At 31.1% G+C, this 24,298-nt stretch overlaps 1 protein-coding gene across 1 annotated transcript in view; it reads left to right on the top strand.

The window, feature by feature from the left end:
- LOC129219860 (RUN and FYVE domain-containing protein 2-like) overlaps window positions 1-24,298 on the top strand; it is a 97,139-nt gene that overhangs the window by 52,451 nt on the left and 20,390 nt on the right. The window contains exons 4-11 of the mRNA XM_054854172.1: window positions 2,276-2,380; window positions 2,496-2,619; window positions 4,583-4,647; window positions 7,654-7,725; window positions 8,614-8,785; window positions 10,340-10,456; window positions 12,637-12,804; window positions 21,036-21,133. Coding sequence (XP_054710147.1) covers window positions 2,276-2,380; window positions 2,496-2,619; window positions 4,583-4,647; window positions 7,654-7,725; window positions 8,614-8,785; window positions 10,340-10,456; window positions 12,637-12,804; window positions 21,036-21,133 — 921 coding nt within the window. The remainder of the gene's footprint in view (window positions 1-2,275; window positions 2,381-2,495; window positions 2,620-4,582; window positions 4,648-7,653; window positions 7,726-8,613; window positions 8,786-10,339; window positions 10,457-12,636; window positions 12,805-21,035; window positions 21,134-24,298) is intronic.

The raw sequence follows: 24,298 nt of genomic DNA, 5'->3' as shown, positions 1-24,298 counted from the left end.
ATATTTGTGACTTTTTTTGCATCCATCAATTTCTCACTTTGCGTGCATGTAGCGCGTCAGCATTGTGTTTGTGACCATATTTCCTTATTGATTCTTGCTTTTTATTCTCTCCTCTAACACCTTTTAATAATTTGCTCAAGAATATAAACTCACCCTGTACATCTTTATATTATATTGTATGTGTCTACTCGAGTACGTACGCGTATATGCGTGTCTACCTGAGTATATAAGTGTTTTTACATATACGAGTATAAGCGAGCATACACGTGTATAGTAGAATGTATAGTTATATGGATTAAAAATACTTACAGATACCTAAATACGTATTTATTGGCGCATTTATGTGAATACGTCTATGTACATGTCTACACGAGTATATATGCGTATATATACGCATATACTCGTATATTTAACCCAGTTTACTGTAAAAAAATACATATTAAGTAAAATTAATATGTATCTTCCTTATACCTAAAGATTAAGTGACATTAGAAGAACAATATTCGTTAAGCCTAATATTATGACCACTTTACCCCATCTTACTTAAATTGTTCTAAAAAATTATGTAAAATAGATTCAGCTAACTGCTAATGAGTAAGAGTTCTTGAGACATGTAGGAAGCTTCCTGTATAGTCAATCTGTTCCAAATTCTAACAAACAAAATTTCCCAAGAATGTTAAAATAGGTGTTTAGATTTTAAAATTTTTCATATTCACGCAAAATATTTTTTTTTACCGAATTAAATTTTGCCAGTTGTAAAATTTCGTATTCAAAATGTAGTTTCTAACTGCCTTACTCTAAAGTAAAATTTTTACATTCATTCGAACATTTCTTTCCAAGCTATAGCCATTTATTTGACGTATGACCACTTTACCCCATTGACCACTTTCCCCCACCAGACCCTACAGTATCACCTGCTATTTTTTAATTAATATTAATATTGAACATTGTCTTCAAAATAGGTTGATAAATTAATGAAAAAACTTTATCTTTTGCAGTCATGCTTCCAATCATGGATACTTGATTAAAAGCAAAAGGCATTGTGTTGATAAACATTTTGTCTTTTTCCTGTGTATTGTATACTTAAAGATAGTTTTGAGTTTTGTAAGCAGATACTTTATATTTTTATCTGACTGTGATCACATATAAGGCTAGGGTTGGGAAGATTTATTTCTCTTTTCCTTCCAAATGCAATATTTTTGCATAGTCACTGCTTGTGCATGGCAGAGGCTGCTATTCTTGTTTATTTAGCCAAAAAATATACTTCAAGGAAAATATTGTATTTTGCAGTTGAAATATATTCAGTGCCAAAAATGAAACACTAAAATAAAAATGATAATTTCTGGAATCAAGCTCTAAATTGAAGAACTGGGAGTGGCAGCTGTACCATATCGCAGATCGTGCAACTGCGAAGGCACAACATTGGGACCCCGAGAAAGACCTGTTTCTCAAACTCATATTTTACAAGTGATTGACAAAGCTACTCCCCCCCCCCTCCAATAAAAAAAACTTCATTATGATGGGCCCCAAAACCTGTAAATATGCCACTGTTGGGGAAACTGCATTGATTGGGACATCCCAGTGTCTACCTTAGATCTGCAGTAGAGTAAGATGAATGTTCAGAACTAAACGAGCCTACTGCCCAATACATTGGAATAGGTTTTATAGCACTAGCTAATGGCTATTCTATAAACTCACCCTACACTCTCTCTCATTTGGTTTCGCTTCAGATTCTTTCAAATCCATCTTTAGAACCATCAAAACAATTGTATCCTGAAATGATATGTATTTCTTTCATTTAAAAGGAAAGAATTAGTTATTGTGAAAGCAATATCAAATTAATTTTGTTTAACTAATTGACGTTATATATCAGTAAATTTATTATTATTTTGTTATTAAGTAGGAAAATTTTACAATCAAGCACAATTTTTCTATGTGTAAACTAAAAATCACAGAAAATGCAAAATATAGAATTGAATTACCAAATATGTCTGTATATAAAATTTCAAAAATGATTAGATTTTTTTTAACATAAAAAACCTTTTTTCGTGATACTTTACTAAAGCATTAATTTTAAACATATATTGAAATTAGTTACCTATTTTATTAGCAATAAACTGTTCTAATTTAATTCTTTTAGCACCAAAAAATTATAAAGAAATTAGTGATATTTTTAAGGTATGCTAATTTGTATAGAATGTTATTTTGTTAGTAATTATTAATTTTTTGTTTTTTATTAGTCTTATTAAAATGGTAATTTGTTTATTAAATAAAGAACACATCTTGGAAGAGCAAGGGCATGGTTAAGATTGGCCTTAATGCAGAAGAAACTTGCTGATTATTTTCGTAGGTTAATTGATAGCAAAGATGAAATTTTAAGGTGAGCTTTTGAGCAGTTCCTCTTATTTCAGTTTCTTTAATTGACGATAAAGTTGTAGAATTAATAAGCCATACTGGCGAATGAAAAAGAGTGAATACATTTTGTTCAATTCCAGGGATTTTTACGAACGAGATGCTCTTATGATGTCTGACGAAGCGATTGTTGTTGGTGGCCTTCTTGTAGGACTGAATGTTATTGATTGTAATTTATGTGTGAAAGAGGAGGATTTAGATTACCAGGTAAGCTGTTGTTGCTCTAATTTATTATTGTTAATTTGAATGTTACATTTATTTTAGCTTTTAAAAGCAACAAATAAAGTGGAAATATGTGTATATATCAATTGCATATATTGTTGTAAGTGTGTATCTCAAAGTATTAATTACACCTTGACTCTCCCTGATTTCTCTAATTGTACATTTTATTTAATAGATTTTTTTTTTCAAATTCTGATATCTAAAATGGGTCATTCTCCAGAAAACGTAACTTTTGAACGCAAATATTTTTCAAATTTGAAATCTTTTTTTTTTTTTTTCATTCTTACATGAAAGTGTTACCAACTAGAAGTTCCCATGAACAAGGCCCAGCTAAGTTCCAATTATTTTACTCATAAATAAAAAAAATAAAAAAATGCCTTGTTCATAGAAATTAAAAAAGGGAAAAAAAACTCTTAATATTTAAAAATCAAGGCCAACTTAATATCAAAGTAGTAATGTTGTTAATTGTGCAAACAGTCGGGTATTTTGATTAGTGGGAATATAATATTAAGCTCTCTTAATTAAAGTGCGGCTTAATTAGTAGTTTCAAATGTATGTTAAAAATAGTATTTAGTAAATTTGAAGATATACTGGCAATTTATAATTTTGGTAGCATGCCTATTATTGATGTATTTCCCCTCCATCATTTATTTTTACCTCAGAAATAATGACATTCTATCGCGGAGGTGAGGAATTTTCCATTAATATAGACCTAACATTACATTTTTCAGGGAAAACTTTTTTTTCTTCGTAGCTACAATCTGCACATGTTAAGCATATGAAAACATGTTCGCTTCTTTTTTTATATTAATTTACATCCCTGAAATTCAAGTTCACGGAGGTGAGAAGTCAGAATAATTATACTAAGTCTTTGAAGCAAAATCTATCTTTTTGTTTTTCGACAAAAGTCTCACAACTTCAACTATGGATGAAAATAAACAAGGGGGTATTTCCCTTGTATCATGGGAAATAAAATTTGATGTCATTACTGCCCCTTGTTAATGAGGAATGGCATTTTGTGTTTAAGTAACGGAGGTGAAAATTTATTGTGTGAATGTGACATGTCTTCTTGTCCTTCTAGCACGAACTAAAACACAATATTAAAAACTTAAATATGTATACTTAAACAATTAGTATTTGAGACACTTGTGAAATCAATAATCAATAAATAAGTATATACTTTTAATTAAACAAGTTACTAAGCAACATAAACAGTCACAAAATGTGTCTTTTGATCTTGGCAAAAACAAAGCCTCATGCATAATTTGAAGAATAATTTTTTTTTTGAATATTTTATGCTTAAATCTTATGGAAATTTCCTTTAAATGAAATGTTAAAATACTTGGTGGGAAGACGTTCGAAACAAAAGGAAAGAAGGACATGGATCATAAAGAGCTGTTATTTATTATTATTTTTTAAGTAGGAAGACAAAAATGGATGTGTGTATCCACGTACATATGTTTTATGAATACACACAAAACTTGTGTTAAAATCTATGCTTCATAAATAATAATTTTTTAGTTTCTTTTATAAATTCATAGCCACTTTCCTACACTTATATAGCATAGTAAATGTAGGGAATGGTGCAGTCAAACTTATAGAAATAAGCTGTTTTTACTCTTATATAAAATTTGGAATTGCAAAAACAGTTTTTCAATCCTGCGACGCTATGCTTTCTATCCCAAAAGCTCTTAAATTTGTTTTTGTTCACTGGTAGCAAATGCTAATGTGAATCAGTTTTCCGGACTTTTGTGATTACTATTTATTTTGTCTTTTTTTATCCCAAATACAAATACAATTTTGCATATTTGTATTTCATTGTTGTATTTGTTTTATATATTCTATATTTACATGATGCATCATTCTTCTGGATTTTTTCATTGAGCATGAAATGAGAGCAAGTGTTAAAGTTTTCACAGTACAAATACATTTAACTGTTTATTTTCAGCAAGGTGTTATTGACTTCAGCCTGTATTTAAGAGAATCAAATGGTGAAGTTCAACCTTCGGAAGGGTGCGTATTTCAGTGATCTTTAACTTTAAGTATACCAGCTAATGTCTTTTTTTCTAAAATTTGTTGTTTGTTTTTTAAGCTCTTAACAAATCTTAAATGTGTCTCGTTTTCTAAGGAACTTGAGATTTTTTATAACCTGGAGCCTCTCTAATGGAAGGTTACAGAAGATCTCTGTGACCTTCCAACAAATTTTGTTATTTGGTAAAATTTTATCTGGCAATTCTTCAAATTTGAACAGGGTTGCATTCATTGTTATTTTTACTGATGCCCAAGTATAGTCTGACCACAAACCAGTGGGGGATCCTAGTGGCGGATTTACTAGGGAGGCAGTGAGGCTGGACCACCCCCTCCATGACCATCATTTTCTGAAACCAATAATATGGAATTGAAGAAATTACTAGCAATCGCAACTATTTTTAATCAAGTAAATTCCATTAATTTGCTTTACATCAATTTTAGACAGTTAGTATAGTTGAGGATGAACAACGTTACCCACTTTTTAATTTGAACCAAAGGTTGCTCCTTTTCTCCTTTTTTTGAACTTTAATAATTTTTATATTTGTATATGTCTTTTCTCCTTTTTCTTCCAGGACTACACTCTACTGGTATGATAAGACGTTACTATGATTTAGAACAGTAATTCCTAACCCTGGGGGTTATCGCCCCAAAAGGATGATTTGGCACTTCAAGGGGGCTATAAATTTGCAAGGGACAGTTGGTATTTAGAAGACAAGATAATAATAATAAAAAACTAACTAATATCAAAATTGAAACATCAAGTGAAACTGATTATTAAAGAGTTCAGACAAATAATCACAGGTTAAAAAGAAACAACGTAAAGTTTAGGAGCTTAAATCCTCACACCTCGGTTGAACCTTCAGGTATTATTTCATCATTCATCCCAAAATTAAAAGCATTCTGTGAAAGAATATGAAACTATGTGCTCTGGTGGCTTCTGGATAATTTCTTAATGGTTTACCTATTGATTTCTGCTTGTTTATTTTAAGTTTTATATTAAAAAAAAGTTTAATGTTTAAAGTTTCTCAAAGTCTTTTCGCGGAAAATGCCGTTGTGAAAATGCTATTTGTCTGTATTTATATTTTTTTCACACAAAATTAAATTTCCTACAGACAGGCGAGATAACTGTCCGACACAGCGGCTCATTGTGATAGCAGAGTTGGAGTAGGCTGGGAGACAGGCCCGTCATTTTGAATTCTTCCAATGGGGGCTCCTTGCAAATTTTATCAGAAAACAACAAAAACGTAGTTCACTTACATGTAAAGACATTAATTTTTTCAAGAGGAGGGGGTGCAATTGACTCCTTAACCCCTCTACATGATGGGTCTGGGGGACTTTTGCGGTTTTGAACTGCCATCCCCTTGAATAGACTATAAACCCGCCAATGGGGGATCCAGACAATCCTCTTGGAAGGAGCAAATGATTAATGAATTATATGAGGAGGGGAGGGGGTGACTAAAATATTTTAAAAATGTTTAAGAACTGTAGCACACCTTTTTTTTGTTGTTATTTTTATTTTTAATAAAAGAATGTGATAATAAGAGTTTAACTGAATGTTACGAGTTCTTTGAGAACAAAGAATGAAGAGTTAAACCATAAAAAAAATGAGAGGGGGTAAGGGCGGCAGTTTCAAGTTTTGCCCGGAGCTAAGTAAAGAGGCATGTTAGGATCTTTATCTTATCCTTTATTATATTTCTTATTTATATTCTTTTATCCCTTATTTATATTCTTATAGTTTGGGAAACCTTTTGAAAAATACTAAGCACTTTTCATAATGCACTCAAAAAGGCAAATAACTCTTTAGGGTCAGAAAGGACTATTAAAATATTCCTGCAGTTTTCAGTTATTCCAAGAAAATGATACTACAAACGAAGAAAAGTGACTCTTGTCATGTAGAGAATTTCTTATCATTATCTAGCTTTCAATTATAAATTCGTTTGTTGAAATATGCATATTTTTCTTGATGGGAAAGTTAGGTTTGAAATGACTTGAGCCTCAATTTTATTCGTTTGTGGTGTCATTTTCTTGGAATAATTGAAACTTTGAATAATTGTACAGGAATACTTGAATTGTCCTTTTTGACAAAGAACATTTATTTTGTCTTTTTGAGTGCATTATAAAAAGTGTTGAGGAAAAAAAAAATCTTACTTCCTTTTACATAGTAAAAGAAATATTGTATTCACAGTAAAAGTTTCACTCAAATATCAGACTAAATTTAGATTTTGCTTATCCCAAAAGAAGTGTTGAATTGTTTTTTGGCCCTAAGAATGTATGTACGAACCAAATATGCATTTTGAGAAGCCCCAAGTTAATCACCACAAGTTTTCTCGTGGGGTCTGTATGTGCGTTTGTACGTACGTACTCACATAACTCAAAAACAGAATGCCGTCGAAAGTTGAAATTTCGTATGTCGACTCTTAGTGTGTCTAGTTGTTCACCTCCTCTTTTGGTTGCATTTGGATGTTTCAAAAAGGGTCTTTTTCACCTTTTTGGGGAAAATCAATGTTAATTTCAATGCAAACTCAAGTGATGTTACGATTTGACAAACATTTGGAAATATATTGCCAAGTTGGCGACAAATTTGGCGATTTGTTTTTTTTTTTTCAAATCTGGTTTCAATTTAACCTTATTGGCAATATTTAGAGAGTTAGCCATTGAATCACGTTAAAATTGCCAATGTTGGAAAAATAATAATCTGTAAAACGTTTTTTTGCATCAGTTCCCGACAAACTCAGGATGAAAACATTTAACGTTTTCCCTTGCTTACTCCAAGGCACTATTATCATTAAATTGGCAAGAAAAAAAATCATGTGGTGTACACATCAGCTCGTTTGAATAAGTATTTGTCCATCAAGCTGTTACATCCATTTTTCAAAAATAAAGTAAGAAATATTTATAACTAACATATGTGTTCTCACATCATATTATATGATATTAATGATAAAGTAGCACAAATTTTAATATTGTCTTTTTTTCTTTTTACAATAGGGTGGATGCCAATAATCTGACTGCTGTTTTAGATCAAAAAAATTATATTGAAGAACTAAATAGGCATTTAAAGTGAGTAGAACTTATTTCATCTCTGTGTGCATTCATAATGTGTTGTTGGCAGTCTGTATCAGATGCACAAAAAAACATCGAATTACATTGAAGAAAAATGTTTTACTGATTTTATGAAAAAAGAATCTGTGTACAGTTCAGCATTTTCTAAAAAGAAGAAAAATTGCCTAAATATCCTTTTTTATAACATCTGATATAAAGTTTTATTCAATGAAAAAGCAGTTAGTGAAGCAGTAATTGTAGTTATTAGTCAGTTCAATGTTTGTTTTTAACATTCTGAATTAAATACAACTTTTTGCCTCTGATCAGTGTTGTTTTATGTCATTTGCTTGTGACCAGTGTCATGTGATATTTGGATACTTTTCCGGTAGGATATTCTGATAACTTTATGGCTTAGTAACTTGTTGCATCATATTCTTAAAAAACTTGTGAAGATTATCTGTTTGCCATAAATAATCCTAAATCAGACATTGAACAGGATTTATTGAAATACACATTCATAATGGAAACACTATCTGAGACTTGATTAGTGTTTTTAATTATTTTTCTAAATGTAGTATGCGTCAACTCTTAAATAAATTTATTTTATCTATGTTATGCTGGGATAATTTTTCTCTGAATAATTTATAAAAAAAAATGTATGACATCAGAATTTACTGGATTTTTTTTTTTTATAAAATAATTTTAAAAGTCATAATAGAACCTGGCAATTGATGGAAGACTAACCTCTGGTGACATTTTTTTTTTAAAGTTTGGTTCTGAATATCACTTTTCATCTGGTTTTACTGTTTTGATAGTGCATTTATTAGCAAGAGGTATTTTAAAAGTTTTTCTTTGTATTCAAAGTGATATGCATTATTACAGTACATAATTTCATTACTTTTTCAGTGCAACTGTGACAAATCTCCAGCAAAAAGTTGAACAATTACAAACAACCAATGCCCTAATGAAAGAAGATCTAGCCATATCAAAGAATCAAATCATAACCCTTCAAGATGATAATGCTCAACTAAGAAAACTGTGTGATCAATTAACACTAGAAAATAAAAAAAAGATTGAGGTATTTTTTTTATTACTTCTTTACTTTTTATTATTTTATGAATTGTTAATATTATTACTGTGTGATTGTATAAATAAAAATAGCAAAAAGTGCTTTCAAGGACCACTTTTGGGCTTTAAAAGCCAATCATTGTTTGAAATGATAGAGAAAAAGAAAATAAAATGTTAAGGAGAAAAAGTGATTATTATATGGAAATGCGAGAGACATTAGTTTGCATATTTAAGCTACCAAGCACGTGGTGATACTTGGGCTCAAAAATGCTCTTGCTTAAATTAATTTCCTTGTGCAATTTTCATAATAAAAGCGCAGGGGCCTTCATATGGTGTGAAAAGGGCATATGAAAATTCTTTAAGGGTTATGGCACCCGCCATAGTTGTGTCGCATGAAATTTCCTGAGGAATGCACTGGACCAGCTAATGGCGATGAGCAAATCTACAGCCCCATTAGAAACAGCATTATTTGTTACCTATATACAGATACAAATGTGACGACCAGCAACAGGCTCTGGGTCCTACTGGGCTGGTCCTAGTCAGTTTATTAGTCCCCAATGAAGATCAATGGCCCTCTTAAAGCTATCCACCCCCTTGCTCATTACAGCCTCTTCGGACAAGCTATTCCAAGTGCCCACAACCCTACTTAAGTAATAATTTTTCCTAATTCTCAAATTAGCCTGCAATTTGTATAGCTTAAAACAATGACCCCTCGTCCTGCTCTCCACGTCAAAATCCAAACATTCACATCGTTCATTTTGATAAACTTAAACAACTGAATCATGTCTGCTCTGACTCTCCTCTAATCCAGGCTATACATATTAAGCCTTTTAAGTCTGGTATCATGATCAAAGTCTGAAAGTTCCCTTACTAGTCTGGTAGCTCTTCTTTGAACCCTTTCCAACAAAGAAATATCTTTCTTTTATTTGTTACTTACACCATTGAAACATTTTTTTTTTAATTTTTAAAGTATACATAACATAAGAAAATGATTTTTAACAATGGAAGCACTTTAAAGCAAATGGGTGCAAGTGCTAAATTAAATCATTTAAAGAAAGCTTGTGCAAATGTTTGGAGAAACTCTCCTCTCTCTGAGCAGCATATCTACAGTGAAATGAAAGAAATTCTGAAAAATGGTGGATATTTTCTGCAGCATGTTGGAAAATTTTGAGTAATCTGCAATTTAGATGCCCTTGCATTTTTCAACAAGTTGAGAAGTTTTTGAGTCTCTTCCACAGTTTCATCCTGCATATCTTGTTTACTCCAAAGGAAATCTTAATTTGGAATTAAAATTGTGGGTAGGAAGGTTGCCAAATCTTGAGCAGACAACTTTTTCTAAAACTACTGCGGAAGCTTTTCCTACTTGCAATTATGATATTATGCCAAACGACGTCCGACTGTTGGCGACACTAATACTTCTTCCAGTGTCCATTGCACTTGTAAAAGACCTTTTACAAGAAGTAACAGTTCAATGGTTTAAAATAACATTTCAAATCCTCAATGTAATATATATTCCAACTAATAGTAAGTCAGAGATGTAATCCTTTTTTTTTCTTTTCTTTAGGAAGTGAAAGCAGATATGAATTGTGAAAGGGAAACATACCAAACTAATCAAGTAGGTCTTGATACCATGTATATAGATATTAAAAATCAATTGCAGCAGGAGATTTCTAAGAGACAGGTATGTTGTGTTTAAAAATAAAGGCTGTACCTTTATTACCTTTATTCAGAGAAAAACTTTACCGCAAGAATATTTATCTCCTGTTTAAAATTTTCGGGTTGTTTTATCTCCCTTTCTTTCTAAAAGATGTTGGTGAATTCAATGGGTTATATTTAGTCCTGAATATTATCATTATTATTTGCCTCATTTTGTCCACAATCTGGTAAAAATTTGCAAACTAGCAATGTTTTTTTTTCTTTAGAGACATTTTTAAAAAGTTTTCTAGAGCTGTTAAACAATTTAGTTGCAAAAGTTTCAGTATGATTTACGAAAATTAAACTTAAATGTAAAGGTTGGTGATTATCATGATTATTATTCATAAGTAAACAAACTTTTGATTAAAATCTCAGAAGCTTGTGAAAATTAATCATGAAATAGACATAAAAATATTTTATGATTTTTTTTTCTTCAATGAAGAAAGAACAGTTTAAAATTACTGACGATTGGTCTGTACAGGTGATTTGAGAAACATTGTCATAGTCACTTCCTCTAATTTATAATTCTTAAATCTAAGCATTTAGCGAAATATTATGCTTTGTAGATTATAGATAATCATGTTTGCATTTTGTAATGATCCTATTTTCACAATAAACATGGACTTACTTATTAGAACCAATTATTCTTTAAAATAATTTTTTCCAATTTTTTTTTATATTTCAATAAAAAAACGTTTTAATTTTATATTTACGTGTTTAATTAGTAATAATTCTTTAAAGCTTCAAATGTATTTTTAATATTTTTTATTTTAGATATAAATTACCCTAAGAACGTTTTGTCAATTGTGTTTGAGTTTTACATCTTATCACATATTAAAAAATAAATAACATAAATAAATGAATAAAAGAAAAGAAAAGCAAAACAATGGTTTTAATGATGACTAATTTAACCCCTAGTTCACTGCTTGTAAACAAATATGTGACAACTAATGGAAATTTGCAAGTAGTTGGTATGTAGATAATGGAAAGTTGATTGTATCTGTGACAGTGATTGAAACATGTGCTTTAAAATGTGTAAGTTCATAAAGGAAAATGTATACTTTAATTGCATTTTAAGGTATGCATTATGCATGCTATATTAAAGTACATTATTTTTAGTTGCACTTGAAAGATAATGGTAGTAAAATATCTTGAACTCTATTAAGCAGTTTAAATGTAAAAAAGTAGGAATGTCAGAATATGGAAAATTTAGTATAATTTAATGCAGCTGGAATGCTCAAAACTTTTTGTGAAAAATAAGCTGTAACAATTCTATTTTGTTTACATTGTAAAAAGCAGTAAAAATTGTTTCAATCAGCATCCTGAAATACTGTCTGACCATCAATTACATAGAAAGGATAACATCCGGTTTATAGGCGGAAATGGACGTATCTATTAGTTTATAGGGGTGTTAGTTGGTTTATTCAGAAAATTAGTTGGTTTGTTACAGAAGTGCACTTTTGCCTCTCTATTATTTAATCTTAGTTTTGTAAAAATGCAAATTTGCTCACAGCAACATTTTTAAATCTAAAGTATATTCGATCTATATTCTCACGGCAAAAATTGATTTATTTATTCGCAACAAAGTTTTGAGCTTACCATTTTGCTTTACGTTCCTGAAAGAAATGAAAATATTTTATTTTATTTTTGTTGTTTCCATGGTAACTATTTTTGTTTCCCCTTATTTTATTTTTGAGTATGCAATAAATGAATAAGGCACTGGTGACATAATAAAACGTGTGCATTAAAATCCCATCGTTATTTTCCCTTTTCCCCTACTAGATTCATTCAGATGGAATCGTCTTTATTTGGCACATTGTCAAATTACATACAATCCGTGGTCAAACAGTAATCAATTTCAGATAGTCCTAAGAGTTTATTCTTGGGGGTACAAATATAAATAAATTAAATTTGAAAGCTTAATCTGAAGTCGTACGTCCATCCATGACCCAAACTACCTTTAAAAGTTGGAAGCAGAAATTATTCTTTCCTATGCATTATTTTAATCCTGCTGGATTTTTTGAGAGAAGAAAAAAACGAAAACTGGAATTCGACTCAAAGTGGATACAGATATAATTAAGAACCTCGGCTCTTAGCATGGGGTAAAGATTGACCTATTTTCAGGTGGGTTTTACGTGGAATGATCCAATGCTAACTTCTCTGCAGGAGTTGGAGGTTGAGTGTGAATTGCAGAGGACCTTGAGGGACGAAGCGGAGGTCGCCATGAAACTTCTGGAGAAAGATATCCACGAGAAGCAGGATACCATTCTCTCCATGAGGCGTCAGTTGGAGGATATCAAGGCCATCAATCTTCAACTTTACAATAAGTTGCAGGTGAATTCTTAGTGTTATATGTAATTTATAAGCTGTGCTTGTATACATTAATTTGCATACATTCACTATACACTGTAAAAAAAACTGAAACATCACTGATTACTTCTGGGTAACATTTTGGGATTGCAAGGGCTTACACCAGTTCCCCTGGAAAACAAGTAGGGGAAAAGGGGGCACATGTGAGCATGGGGCATATGTGAACATGATATGTTTTACTAGGATAAAATCAAGCAAAAAACCTTGAACATTCTCAAGTAATGGCAGTACCAGTCCTACTTCTTGACCAAACTTCTACAGCTATGAGTCAGTTTATGCTCCTGTGGTGACAACTTCTTTGTTTTAGCAGATGCTGATGTAATTTTATTATGGTCTTCTTCATGTGAAAACATATTTTAAACTAATTAATAAGCTAAACTTAATTATTTCAAACCATTATATGTACATTAAATTACATATTTGAGTGTTTAAATTTTTTAACTGAATTAAGAATTTTGTATTTTCGAAAATTAGTTCTAAGGTAGATGATGGAGCACTTGTGAACACAACATGTTCGGGCACATGTGAACACTTCCCATACCCTCTCCCTGATATAAATATCAGTGTAGGTTTATTATAAGTGTTATAAAGGGTGCAAAGATTTATAATTATTATTTTCCTACAATCAGTTGGCAAATTAATTGTTAAGTGTTACTATACAGTATCATTAATTAATTAATTAATTACTTTTTAATGTTTAAAGTCTTTTGTTACTAAATGGTTGGCCAACAATTTAGTGTTACACAATATTTACAAGGGAAAAAAAGATATATTTTCCTTTATCTAAAAACTTAAGTTTAAAATAATTTCAAATTAATAGTTTAAAATTCATCATCGTATATGTATAAAGCTTATACCCACATCAAGAATGCACTTTACATGCTGAAATATTCTTTGTATTATTTAGTCTTATAAGTTTTTGTCTTGTGAATCCAGTAATTATTGATCATGCTACGTAACTTTAAAATTTGACAGTGAGCAGGGATAAACAGTTTGGAAAAAAATATTTTCTAATTGACAGTTACTGTACTGTTTAAACTGACGTAGTATAGGCTACAAACCCTTCAATGTTGTATTTGGTATGCAAGCATATGTTTGATATTAAAGAGTTCTTTTGTGAAATATGATGCTCGTCCCTCGTTTTTCAATTGTGTTCATATGTGCCCCAGGCTTGTTCACATGTTCCCTCCTTTAAGAGGTGAGAAGTCAGAATAACCATAAGCTTTTGAAGCAAAATCTATCTTTTTGTTTTTCGAGAAAAATCTCACAACTTCAACTATGGCTGAAAATAAACAAGGGGACTCCCTTGTATCTTGGAAAATGAAAAATGATGTCATTACTGCCACGTATTAACGAGGAATGGCATTTTGTGTTTAGGTAACAAAGGTGAGAATTTATTGGGTGACATGACTTCTTGTCCTACTAAAATGAACTGAAACACAATATTGAAAAATTAAATGTACTTAAACAATTAATATTTGAGACGCTTGTGAAAAGAATAATCAGTAAATAAGTATATACTTTTAATTAAACAAGTTATTAAGCAACAGCCACACAAGGGTGTGACATGCCACAGAGGTGAGAATTCACATGTTGTGAACCAAAAATATACTAAAATAAAAATTATTGTTTAAAAATTGGTGACAGGTTTAAATAGATATGTTTTTGATGAAATTAAAAATCATTGTTAAATGAATTGTTCCTTAAAGTTTTTACTGTAAAAGGCGTGTGACGGAAAAGTTTGAACACTTTTTGAAGAATGACCCATATATGAATAGTCTTTTCTTTGTGCCCTGGAATTTTTTCATATTTTTCAAAGAAATATTCTTTTACTTTTTTTAAAAAATGTCTTCATTTGTTCACATGTGCCCCTATTAGTCCAGGATCTGAAGGGGGTTGAGCATGCATGGAAAGGCTGACGCAATATTATTTCTGATTATTGTTACAGGCACGATGGTGATTATGAAACCACATGTCGTCGCCCCCCTGGGTGGTCGACAACCCCGGGGGAGGGGGGAAAGCAGTGGGGGGAGTCGTTTGCTAAAACACTCATAACTCGCGAACTATTTGAGATAAAACACTGAAAAAAGTGGATATCGACGCAACAAAACAAGGGCTTCATAAAAGCTAAATATGATTATGGACCTATCGTTGTTGGTTTCTGAGTAAAATTCCATTTTTCGCAAACAAGCAAAATTTTTGAATAAAATGCGCAAAAAAAAAAAAAAACTTTTTTTGACCAAAATAAATTACAAATCAAAATTGTTTGATTTATTTTTTAAAAAAAGTCCTAAATATCATTATTCAGTTTGTTAAAACTATTTAAGTACTGTTAACCCGTTGAAAAACAAAATGACAGTAACAAGCTCGAACACGATTTGCAGTACAGTTCAGGATCTGAAGGGGTGTTTTGAGCATGCATTGAAGACCTGACGCAAAATTATTTCTGATTAATGTCACAGGCACTATAGTGATTATGAAACCACATGTCTTCGTCCTCCTGGATGGTCGACAACCCCGGGGGAGGGGGGAAGGCAGTGGGGGGAGCCGTTTTCTAAAACACTCATAACTCGCGAACTATTTGAGATAAAACACTGAAAAAAGTGGCAATCGACGCAACAAAACAAGGGCTTTATAGAAGCTATATATGACTATAATCATATCTTTGTTAATTTCTGAATAAAATTCTATTTTTCGCAAACAAGCAAAAAATTTGAATAAAATACGCATTTTTTTTTTCAAACTATTAAAATTATTTAACTGTTTAAGGAACCAATAAAATCTGAAATATCATTATCCAGTTTGTGTAAAATTACTTAAATATTATCAAAGCGTTGAAAAGTTGAAAGGACCTTAAACACGATCGGTACATCTCACTGTCGTTTTCATAACTTGAAAACCAGAAGTTCCGGAAAGTACATTACAATAATTTCTTGTCATTTCCATCAGAAATAAATATAATATCAGCTCTTTACCATGCTCCTGCAATTCTTTCCAACATGTGCTAAGAAGTATTGCTCAATACTGTACTATTGAATCAATTCCCTTGTACCTTAGCAGTGCCTTTAGATGTAACCAAGTTTGGGTTTCACTTGAATGAAAATAAATCAATAAAGCCCCACACCTTATGATGCAGCCAGTGTTACCAGATAGTTTAATTCCACTCTGTGCAGGCAAAAGCTGTAAATAATCTTGTAATTGTTTTATTAATAATTCATCTTGCTGTAAATACTGTGCTTTTAAGGCTAAAGCAAAAATCCATAAACTACAAAATATTCGGAAGAGAACGATTCAATAGAACAATTACAAGTCAACAAAAAAGAGTATGATCCAGCTTTCAGAATTTCTGATATATTAATGCTTTATGTATGCATATTGATATTCTACAATTATTTTTTAATGCACATTATTTTAATAATTTTATTTAATTAGTTTTCTTAGAACTCTAGTGTATAATTTTATATTTATATTCATTTTCATAAAAGCTCAAGCTTCTCATTTTTTATATTGATTTAGTACATATTATTTCTTGTTTCATTGTTCTTTGTTGAGTAAATTATAAAAAGCAATATCCGCAAAACAGTACCAGCAATACCCGCAATATTCTTTTGTGCAAATTGAAAACACAAATTAATAGAAATAAATTAAAATTATATTTGAATTGAAACTACTCTGGGCCTGGTTCCCTAGTTCCTCTCAAATTTAAAGCAGTATATAACAAAATTAAAGCCATAGTTAAATACTTTGCAATTAGAATAAGTTTGTAAACTGAAGAATGAATAGTTTGTCATAAGGATAATAAGGCTATTTATTTCTCCTTAGCATACTGCCGTTTTGTTCAATGCGCTAACTTAGGCAAGTGCTTGCATTTTCTATTTCGCTTTTTAACGCTCACGTTGGTAATAATTAAGTAGTTTTAAACAAACTGAATAATGAAATTTCAGGTTTTATTGATTCCCTAAACGGTTAAATAATTTTAAAAAAGAACTTATCTTCGACAAAAAAGCTTTTTGTATTTTCTTCAAAATTTTTGCATGGCTGCTAAAAAAGGAATTTTAATTAAAAACCAACAAAGATAAGACCATAAACATATTTAGGTTTTTCAAGCCTTTGTTCTGTTGCATCTTTTGCCACTTTTTCCAGTGTTTTATTTCAAATAGTTCGCGAGTTATGAGTGTTTTAGCAAACGGCTCCCCACACTGCTTTCCCCCCTCCCCCGGGGTTTTCGACCATCCAGGGGGGCGAAGACAAGTGGTTTCATATTCACTATAGTGCCTGTGACATTAATCAGAAATAGTCTTGTTTCAAGTCTTCCATGCATGTTTAAAATACCCCTTCAGATCCTGAACTATAATGCAAATTGTGTTCAAGCTTGCTACTGTCATTTTGTTTTTCAACGCGTTAACAGTACTTAAATGATTTTAACAAACTGAATAATGATATTTTGGACATAATTTGAAAAAAAAATCAAACAATTTTGATTCGGAATTTATTTTGGTCAAAAAGTTTGTTTTGCGCATTTTATTCAAAAATTTTGCTTGTTTGCGAAAAATGGAATTTTACTCAGGAAACCAACAAAGATAGGTATATAATTATATTTAGCTTTTATGAAGCACTTGTTCTGTTGCGTCGATTGCCACTTTTTTCAGTGTTTTATCTCAAATAGTTCGCGAGTTATGAGTGTTTTAGAAAACGGTTCCCTCACTGCTTTCCCCCCTCCCCCGGGGTTGTCGACCACCCAGGGGGGCGACGACATGTGGTTTCATAATCACCATCGTGCCTGTAACAATAATCAGAAATAATATTGCGTCAGCCTTTCCACGTATGCTCAACCCCCTTCAGATCCTGGACTAATAGGGGCACATGTGAACAAATGAAGACATTTTTTAAAAAAAAGTAAAAGAATATTTCTTTGAAAAATATGAAAAAATTCCAGGGCACAAAGAAAAGACTATTCAATCATGGGGAAGCATTTTGTTTGAAAGATTGATAATATTTTTTGAGAAATTAAGAAGAGAAAAAAAATGTTCACATGTGTGTACCCCCTTTTCCTTATTTTTGCAAAAAAGTTTCCTGAACCTCAAAGAGAACCCCTGAATCCCCTGGAACATTGACCCCCTGGATTTTAAAAACATACTTTAATGATGCATTTTGCATATGGTTTGGCATTTTTTCCTATAAAATGCAGAGCTTATCTTTGCCTCAGAGTAACAGCGAGATATCTTATCCTAGGAATAACAGGAAGATATCCTGCTATTGCCTTGAGGCAACAATGTACTTTTTGTCCCCTGTGCCTGTGTAAACTTTGAAATCACCGTCCTAGACAGGGGCAGCAAATGGCGGGAGGGGGGGGTAGTCGCACCCCGAAATTTTTTGAGCAGAATGAGAAAAAATGGGTAAATTCAGTTTTTGGAAATCGCAAATCAATGTTCTTTTAAAAAAAAATCTCTCTTGTTCTCAGTAAAATTTGATGAAACTCGACACATTTCCAGGCACAAGCAAGTGTTTTCCGTTACTTAAAAGATGACTTAGGAATTCATGAAGCATTTTCTGGTCTTTTCACAACGGCGCTCACGGAGAATGATGGTGAGCTTTAACTAAAGAAGTAATTTTCCGAAAAAGGCTAACTACTTCATTTTGTGTGTCCATTGTAACGATCTGGCCAGGATCTATGAATTTTGGGCCCCCTGCAACAAAATCCATAGGGCTTCTCCGCAGAGGCCAGCAGTGTATGTTTGCAACATTAGTAAGCCTGAGTGCTAGTTCCCTCCCCCCTTTTTTTCAATTTCTTGGATGGTTGGACCCTTTAAGGACAAACCCCACTCCCCTTCCGTCACTAAGGGATCCATAGGAACGCAGATCCAGGCCAGAAACTGGAACGATGATATCTATAGTATGAGAGGCCTGTGCAAGCAAGTGGTATGCATGATTTTCAAAAGAAAATTGCTTGGTACTTTACATTGGTTGTTACGCCCATATGGTCTTCAATAGTTAAAACTGGTAAATCCATAAAGCATTTCTTGATAATTTCGAAGCAGTAATTTGACACCAGGCAGAATTATTGCAAAACGATTCTTTTAACTGTGAAAAAGCTGGTGCCCTTTATGAATGGCTTCGTTTAAATTTTATTTAATTTGTGTAAATTGTGGAAAGTTTTTGAACAGTTTTACTCTATCAAAACATCTTCAATCCGTTACCTTTATTTTTAGACTATTCAAGGTTCAGTTTACAATTGAAACTGTTAATGGTTTTAACTTGGATATTTATTTCAACCAAGCAACTTTCCAAAAAAAAATAATAATAATTTAGGATATGTGACAGAAATTCACATGATGATGAAAAGTCAAACATTGATCTAATATCTTGTATAAAACAATAGATTTAGTTTTTAATGAAATTTACCCAAGATTTGATGATGAATATATATCTGTATTGTGGCTTGATACTATCTGGATTGGATGTTGAAAACGAAAAATAAAATATTTCAATGAGACAGGAAGCATTGTTTTGTAGATAGAGACTAGATTATTCAATGATGAAAAATGAAGCTACTCACAATTTTTAAAGTTGTCTGGGTGATTTAGAAAAGCAAGATTTGAAAAGTGTATTTTCGTGCATAATTTTGTTACCTCAATTATTTTTTTAAAACTATTCCAACCGGTTCAGATAGTCAAAAAATATCATTTTTATGTCTCAGGAGGTTAGAGAATTGTTTTCGAGGCACAATGGGTCAAATTTTTTTTTAAATCTTTAGCTGTACTGGCAAAAGAGCAAGGCCCTGGGCATTCATGGATTAGTACATGATTTCCTGTTCTTCTGAATTCTGAAAATCATGCATTAAAAATTCACTAAAAGGTAAAAAGTGTAGTATCAAGGTGTTTAATATAAAATGAATTAAATTTTTGTCATAAATTTTGATTCATTTTATAATAAATTATAATGTTTTTAAACATTTTTTTTTTGTTAATATTAGGCCCGTTTTATGACCATCTCTTGTTAGCCAGTGTGTTTTTTGTACCATACTGAGATAACTCATATTTAAGAAACTCGACCCCCCCAAATGAAATGCTGAAATGCCGCCCCTAGTCCTAGAAATATACTAAGTTTTTTTATGTTACAAATGTTTAATGTGTGACCCTCTTGTTTCATTGTATAGGTCCAATATCTGTAATCCCGTTTGTTCTATACATTTTGTACCATCGCTCTATCAATTGTTTGTAATGCTGCGCAATGTTGCTTTGTCACTCTGTCAAAAGTTTGTAATGATGCACAAATCTTTGGGGTTCTTGTGTTTTTTTCATCTGTAGTTGATAAACAGTGTCCTTAATGTTTTATAGACCTAGGCCTACAGTATTTGACAAGCAGACCAATATAGCTCAGAAACTATAAAAATCATTTGAAGTATTTTAAACTGCTAAGTGATGTAGTCTGAGACAGGAGTTTAGGTGGTTACCACTCATGTTGATACAGTGGGAGCACTGTGGACAAGTTAGAGAGTCTGTCAGTCCATGCTGTAGTTTGGAAATTATGATTTTTTGAAATCAGGGTCCATCGTTTCAGTTAACCTTGTATATCAGTTTAAATTTTAATATTGCAATCATGCGCTAGGGTGAAAATATTCCATTGCATTCTGTGGCAATCTGAGTTTTTTTTTTTTTTGGGGGGGGGGGGTCTGAATTTACAAAATAAAACTAAGTTGTACTGAATGATAAAATATTAGTATGCGCAAACCATTTAGGTCTACCCAAAAGCAATTGTGCCCCCCCCCCCCCCTCAAATGCTGCAAAGTACCCACGTGATTGTCATACATATTTTAAATAAATTTCATTTAGCTCAGTTTTTTTTTTTTGAGTTTTAAAGGTGTAAAAAAGTTAGTTTGTTTATATTTTATTATCTTAAAATACAGGAACTTCAGAAATGTTTTTAAAGTTTTGAAATGTTTCTATGATAATCTATGGATAATCTATAAGTACCAAAGCACCATTGTCCCAAATTCACTGAAAATCCAATCTAAGATGTAGACTTATGTAAGACATACACATTCAAATAATTTTATTTACATAGATTTTTAATGTATGTTATTGATTTAAGTATGCAAAAAGTATTTTTATGTGTTAGGTTCGTTGGTTCCTTCCTTTAATTTATTTATTCTTTTTGTTTCATTAACATATATGCATACTCTCTTTTTAATTTAGGAATGTGAAAAAGCTCTAAAAATGAAATCAGACCTTGTAACTGAGCTGGAAGCAAAGGTGGTTAACATGAGCACATCCCTTCATGAGCTCGAGGATAAGTACGAAGCTTTAAGTCAAAATCACTCTAACTTTCTCAATGAGTCTCAAAAGACTTTATTATGACGTTGTCAGCTGTGTTTTTTTCTTAGAAATGAATCTCTTTTGGGGTTGTCTGTTGTCAGTATTTCTTATTTTATGGCACTGGTGGGTGAGGAATTAGATTCCAAAAGTTTTAGTTGCCTTAGTATCTAACGCTGTGTTGTAGGGTTTATGCACTTTCTTTTGCTGTCGATTTTCTTTGAGAGAAAAGAATTAGTGGACAATTTTTGTTTGTAACAATATTTTTGGGGTAAAATGTGTTTTTTCTTTAAAAGTATTTATAATTAGCATTAACCATTATTATTCCATTATTATTAAAGCACATACGTATTTCTCATTTATTGAACATTGTATACCTTTTACCTTCTCCCTTTGGGAAAAGTTGAATGACTTATGCTTGGGAAAATAGTCTTCTGTAGTTGCGGCAGAACTTCTTGTTGTTCTTATAACTGTTTCAGTTATTAGTTAACTTTATTTCAGTTTTTTTGTAATTGAAAAATATTTTCTCTTTATTTTTATTATTAAAGTAATGGTAATCTAAATAAGTTTCAAAGTTAGTAGTTTTTCCATTTACAAAAATTAACTACCAAACTTAACTATTCACACTGACAAAAAAAAAAAAGAAAAAAAGAAGGTGGACTAAAATATTTGTGGAAACTTTACACTGTATTGTGATGCAATGAATCAATTGAAATTACTCTAAGTCCATTAAAAGTCAAGAACAAAACTGCATTTATATATTTTTCCCTTTTAATGCACCATAATGTTTTTTTCTAACATTTAATTTTTTCACAAAGGTAAATGCTTTCTACTTTAAGTCCAATTTTTTGAAGATTATCTTTGAGCAGAATGACCTATCAAATGTATTTCTATGCAGCTGTGTAGAAAGTTGTAGTTATAGGGGAATCATTAAAATATTATGACATTTTTGAAACAAGTATAGAAAAATCAATTCATAAGCATTTCAGGAAATATATTGAAAATATTGAAAAGTGTGAGAACAAACTCAGAGAACAAATAAGAAAAAAAATTGCATTTCCGTCTAAATATTCTTTATGTTTACCAAATTCAGTAGTGATAAATATCCTTAAGATGGTTTAGTGACCACAAATTTGGTATCATGCATATCACTCTTGCATGCAACTATAATGTTCATTGTTCAAAAAGGTCAAAAAATTTGATGCTATTTCTTAGACTTTTCAATGGATTGTTTTCTATAAAGTTATAGTGAAATCATCAGATTTGATTGAGCCTATAAATTGATATTATAAGTGAATAATAGATTCAAAGTAAAAAAGAAAACTAAAAAAAAAGGATTACCCCCCCCCCCCATCCCCTGTTTTTCTGTTTACTGTATATAACATTTTACCAACCATTTAAAAGTCAAGAGCTTATCATTCATTCCAAATATTTATGTTATACTGAATTTTTTGAAATTATGTATTTTGTTTTAAAATAGATACAAGTATTGCATATTTTCGTAAAATTGCTTGGAAAATATTTCCTAATTTTCAACTACATAAAAAACCACTACTCAGTTATTAGACATTATTTCAAAGAGGGTATTATATGAAAAATATTTTTGTATTCGTAGAAAAAGATGAGCATTTTTTTAATACCAAAGTGTGTACATAACTGAGCATTTTACTAGCGAATTTCATTAAACTGCACAACATTTAGTTTTCATCAAAGGTAGCATAGAATAGTAATTTTTAGCTTTTCTAACCTTCATTAAAAAAATTAACAAATAAAAATGCAGACTTGAAAGAATTAATTGCTAAAAATATTGTTTTGTTTTGACCAATGGAGCTCTATAAGTGTTGGGTTCTGTATTCTATTTTATCCTCTTTAATGAATATATATATTTTAAATGTTGTTAAAGTACTGTAATTCCTTTGTATATACCTAGCATTTAATTATTTACAATCATAAAAGTGAAATAAAACTTAACATTCATGAGTGAGTGCTGTAAGAGTTTGGAAATTTTAAAAGGACAGCGACATTCAATTAGTAATTAATAAAGTAGAAAAAAGTTTTTATTTTAAACAGGACATTGAGGAGGCATTCGTTTTGAATTTACAATTAAGTTAACAGTTTATGTAAGAATAATTTTTGTTTTGATTGAACGAAAATAAACATTCATAAAGTATGTGTGCATGAAAAAATTCTTGCCTCAATGGTTGAGATGAGTTGAGTTGCCCAGTAAAGTAGCAGTCACTTGCAACAACCAGTAATTTTAAAAACCCAATTTCAAATAAATAATTAAATAAACAATTTTAAGCTATTCATCAGCTCTTTTGGGGGGGAAAACCTATTAAGTTTTAAAAAATTTTAAATATTCTTAATTTCTGAACATTTATTTGTGTTTACTTACCTGTTTAATATTTACTCACACCCGATTCATATAAAAAAAAATTCGATTTGTTTTTTAAATCTTTGATGTTTTAATTGAAATGTTAATGAATCTTATCCCCATTTTCTGTACGAATCTAATATAGTCTTGAAACTCGTGGGTTTGATGTTACTGATATTTCTCCCGAGCTTAACCCTCATGAATGTTAAAGCATTACTATAATTGAATACAAATTACCTTAGGAAGACCATTTGCCTTTCTGTTCTGAAATGAAATTTTAGCTAAGAATTGTTAACTAAGTTGCATTTATAGATTATATTGTGTGATAACTGCAAGCATTTGTCATCAAATTCTTTATCAATGTGATATAAGAGTATTATATTTGTTGAACATTTTTGCATTCTATTAGAAATTTGATCTTAATTTATGACATCATTGAAAGGGATCTCCTATTTAAAGCTCATTCAATCACGAATCTCAAATGTTGTTTCAATCCATTGTTTTCAAAGCTGGGAATTGTTTCTCCCGAATTGGTGCTTGACAGAAATATTCATTTCTGTGTCAGCGGCATTTTGTAGAAATTGTAAAATAACACTGAAATTTTATTACTGCTATGTAATACTTTTGTAAATGTGCAATGAGACTTTACACTGTAAACATTTTGCTTGTAATAAAATCTTGCTTAATAAAACTACACGAATCTTTCTTCCTTTACTAATCACTTTTCCTTTTTCACTGACCTACTCATTATGCCTTTTGTAACAAAATAACT

The sequence above is a fragment of the Uloborus diversus genome, chromosome 4, assembly GCF_026930045.1.
Source record: "Uloborus diversus isolate 005 chromosome 4, Udiv.v.3.1, whole genome shotgun sequence".
NCBI lineage: Eukaryota > Metazoa > Arthropoda > Arachnida > Araneae > Uloboridae > Uloborus > Uloborus diversus.
Note: the sequence above shows the minus strand (reverse complement) of the source record. Positions and strands in the feature narration are given on the sequence as shown.